This window comes from Thalia democratica, chromosome 2 (genome assembly GCF_965202585.1).
Source record: "Thalia democratica chromosome 2, ktThaDemo2.hap1.1, whole genome shotgun sequence".
In the NCBI taxonomy this organism is placed as follows: Eukaryota; Metazoa; Chordata; class Thaliacea; order Salpida; family Salpidae; genus Thalia; species Thalia democratica.
The window spans coordinates 45,583,984-45,588,478 of NC_139166.1; the positions used below are offsets into that span (position 1 = coordinate 45,583,984).

A 4,495-nucleotide genomic window follows, 5' to 3' on the forward strand; every position below is an offset into this window, starting at 1 on the left:
TCTGTTAAACAACTCAACTAACTTTCTATAACTCTGAAAAAAAATCCTTCAAACTAGTGTTTTATAATTTATTTTAAATATTCTTTATTATTTGTATGAAATGTTTTATTTAATGCTCTGAAAACATGTTAAATATTTTATTTCTGGTTTGAGTGAAATATTTATAATATTTTTTTATTTGTTATATACGTTTTATTATTTATCAATTTTTCATTAAATCTTTGTTTCATAAAGTTTAGCTAGAGTTAAGTTTATTATCGTTGATTGTTTTATAGAGGGTTACAATGAAAAATCAGTTTTTAAATTAAAAATTTATTCGTTTGGTTATTTATGGTAAAAGTAATACTAATGAAAGGCATAGGGGAGGTCCACCTAGTAAAATACTTTTTAATGTTAGTGTCAGGTTATAAAAAGTTAGCTTATTAAAACTTTTACAATTATCTTTTTTTAAACTCATATCGTTTAAAATTAGTTTCAGGTTTAAAAATTTAAGGTTTTTTAAGTAATATCATTTAATGTTAGTTTCAGGTTAATTATTTAACTCAGGTAAACTCAGGTAAATTCAGGTGGTGAGGTTTACAATTTTGAAATACTAGTAAGGTATTTTAAAGCTGTAAAAAGTGCACACTTAATAACAACTGAAAATTACTAAGTATGCATCAACTAACTTAAACAATTTTTCAATTGTTATTATTTCCTTCACGTGGTCCTCGCTGTAAGTAGAGTGTTAGAAACAAAGATTAAAAACATGAAAACAAATAGTTAATGTTTTTGGACTTGTTTTTAACATTTGAAACTAAAGTGCACAATTACTGATTTTATATTCTTAAAAGTACTAAGTTTAAAAATGACTCATCTTAAAGTGTTAATTTGAACTAAAAAAGGTATCAATTATGAATAAGATAAACTTTCATCATACTCAAATATTGATAACCGTAGTTTAGGTTATCAGTTTGGCCATATGGACGTCAATTTTATTTTGTAGAAAAAAACGGTTGGTTCTTAAACAAAGGCTTCAAGCTTAAACTTTTTATGAGTTTTTTTAAGAATAGAAAAATTATGAAATTTTGAGATATATTCACTTTTTAAATAATTTTAAATACAAACTTATGAATAATTGAAGTCAATTTTCTCAGATATTTGAAAACTCCTTATTTTCTTATTAAAGATTTCAAACTTATTAGAAATGCTGTTACTTGGGTTTAAATGATTTACAAGACGTCGGCAAATTGTGACCAACAGGCCAAATGTAGCAACGAAATCAAACATACGCAGTTCGAATATTTTAGGTTAGTTTCAGTTTTTGATTTGATAATTTTTTAAAGTAAACTATTCAGCATGGGATGTCTTTCTTGTTATTAGAAGTACAGCAGTAATTTTTATTTAGTTTTAAAGCACTGATGTATATATTTTGTCTTTAAAATAATATAGCATAATAATATTTGTCTCTAAAACAAAAGTCAACATATGCTGGGGTTTAATGCTGAGGCAGGGCTCTTTTAAAAAAGTGGTTATTTTTGCAGACTTTAATGAATGAGTCTCTAATTTTGAAAAAAAAGTTACCCATGCAATTTAATTTCTTTAGTTATCATAATTCTTACTTTCAGTATCAATAACAATACTTCTGGGTTTTTATAATGATTTAACTACAGTAAAGAAAAGATAGAATTTTTACTTAACTTTTAATATTTTCATCATTAATTTTCTTATTAAAGACTTAATTTGTAGGTATCATATAGGACGTTCTGCCGATATACACACTATCACAGTGGCATTTGAACTTATAAATTACTTTACTTTTTTCCAAGTTGGCAGTAAGATTCTTATAAATTCCATTCAAAGGTTTTCTTGTAAAATGACTAACTATGCAATGCCCTATATACTTAAGACTGCCATATTTAGGTAAAGAAGCACAGCTCTTGAAAAGAATGTCAAAAACACAGTCAACTCTACTTTTAGATCTGTACAGCTAAGAATTAGTCATTTTACATGAAAATCTTAATGTTTTTGAATGAATCATGTCATATATGTAGTACAAAAATATTATAATTCTTTTTTTTATAATAACTAACTTCATAACAAAACTGTTGTAAAAAATATTTTAGTATAATACATAATCACAATTACATAGATAGTATTTTTATAAATACAAGATACGATAACTGTCAAACAAAACTAAGTAATTGAAGACAAACAAGATTTTTTTTCTTACGGTGTTTTATTCTTTATATAATTCAGTAAAAATTGTATAATTAGAAAAAAAAACTTATGGAAGTTATTAAAAACGTAATAAAATTAAAATTGAGACAAAAATTTCATTAAGAAACTACTTTTGTATATGAAATTAAGTTATTGAAAGTTTTTACTAAAATAGTCTATTTTTTTACAATTTTAAACTTTGAATTCAACTTGAACTTTATAACTTTTTGGTACTAATTTAAACCAAATTAGTAAAAAAGTTATCATATACATGCAGTAATGAACTATATTTTACGAATCTAATTTAGTGTTGAAACAATTATTTAGTAAAAATCGTATAAATTTGTATTTTAGTTTATTTTTATCAGATAAGCATTTTTTTTATAGTTATTTTTTTTTATTGAAACTAAAAACGAAAAAAAAAAACTTCTATAAGCTTTAAAAACAGTTATTTCTTCAATCTCATGTACAGAAGTTTCGCATATCACAGTGATTTATAATAAAATATATTTATTCAAACTTGGTTAATATTTGTAGAGTTATTTTAAGTAAAATTTTTCTTAATCATGAAAATAATAAAACAGTTTCTTTTAACCTTTTTTAAAATTCGATGGCTTCTTAATAATTTAAAATAGAGCTTAACAACTTAAATTTAAAACAGTGATATTTTGTTTCTGGTAGTGTTAAATTTTAAAAGTTAAAAACACTTTTAAGTTAATGAGGTTTTTAAAAGTCTTATTTAAAATAACAAGTTTCGAAATTTCACATTCACAATGAAAACATTTAATAAAGACATATTATAAATTTAAATTGAATCTTATTGTTCTGTATTCATCTTTAACTAAAAAAACCTATAAAAAATTTAAACTTAACTACTTTAAACCAAGTAAAAAAAAAACAGTCAATACCTAATATAACAAAAATAAACTTAAGTACTATCTTTATATGCAGCTAGTAAATAAAAAAGATCTAACAGAAAGTAAATTTTGAGTCATTAGTAAATTTAAATGTTAATGTTATGTAAATTCAGGAGATCCTAAGCAAATCAAGTTATCTGCTTGAAATACCTGAGAAAATGGTCAAAACTACATTATGCTTCAATTTATCTATCATTAATAACATAATCTTCATTTAATAGATCAGGTCATCGTGAAACAGTCGAAACTGTTGTAATTGGAGATTGGTAGATGTGATACCCCAACGGCTGGTCGGCGCACTGAGTCAAAATATTCCTGAATAATACCGGATGCGCCTGAATGCTCAGTCTCTCTTCGTCGTCGTTAGTGGCGTACAAGAGCTCGAAGTTCAAATTGGCCCAGATGGAGCGCACCACGCTCGAGCTGACGCTGGCGATGCTGGTTTCCACCTTGTTGTGACGCAACAAGATTCGGGCTTTGTACTCGTTCTGTGATATATAAATATAATATGTAATATAATGTTAAGCTACCCTATAAAATAAGTCATGTATGAGTTTTAGAAAACTGAATGTACATAATGTATTATGTTTTGTTTAATATAAAGGTAAAACATTTACCATATAGTTTTTAATTAATTAAAAATTTAATAGTAAAAATACATGTAAGTTTTTACTGTTCTTTTAAACAGGTTAAAGTAAATTTATAACAGCTACATTAGCGGACAATATAATAAATTTTTTACTATTGCTTAAATTAAAAATATGTAACAATTTTATTTTCAATTATATTTTAGACTCCAAAAAGATAATTCATAGACTTTAAAACAAATTCATACAAATGATAAAAATTCTAATGAAAGAAAAAAAGAAGAACCTAACAAAACATTAACTGTTATTTACCAAGTGTTTGTCAAAATAAACGGTAAATAATTGACTGGTTCCACGTCTGATGTGATCACACCAATCCTGTGACGTCATAATGCCAACGTGATTGTCGACCTTATCATATTCTTCCAGATCAAGAAGAACATCTTCAACTTTTGGACTGTCATCAGAAGCCATTATAACTCGATCGTACATTAGCTTTAGCGAATACCTGTCAGAACAAGTAACTAGTTGAGACAAATTCATACTGCGTTTACAATGGTTTATATGAATAATATATATAAAGCATTGCAATGTTTCGAAAATTATTTATTTTAAAAACGTATAACAGAGTTAAATTTATAAGTTAATTTCATATAGACATCAACAATATAGGTTGATAAATCAATAAAAACCCCTTATTAGTCTTACGGTAATGCGAAAGAACTTGCAATATTTAGTTAAGCGTTAATATAGAAAATATTTTTAAAGTTAGTTTTATTTACCTCAGAAAAG

At 25.3% G+C, this 4,495-nt stretch overlaps 1 protein-coding gene across 1 annotated transcript; it reads right to left on the reverse strand.

Annotated features, from left to right (window-relative positions):
* Positions 1-3,343: 3,343 nt before the first annotated feature.
* Positions 3,344-4,177, reverse strand: LOC145828613 (pecanex-like protein 4). The gene is made up of 2 exons (XM_082936370.1): positions 4,016-4,177; positions 3,344-3,604 (listed from the first exon to the last, which is right to left on the reverse strand). Exons 1-2 carry the CDS (start codon positions 4,175-4,177, stop codon positions 3,344-3,346), a joined length of 423 nt encoding a protein of 140 aa, XP_082792496.1.
* Positions 4,178-4,495: the final 318 nt, after the last annotated feature.

Coding starts and splice junctions, on each gene's coding strand:
- LOC145828613 (XM_082936370.1), bottom strand. CDS start 4,177: ATGGCTTCTGATGACAGTCCAAAAGTTGAAGATGTTCTTCTTGATCTG. Junction 3,605..4,015: donor TTTATTTTGACAAACACTTG/GTAAATAACAGT, acceptor TATATATCACAG/AACGAGTACAAAGCCCGAAT.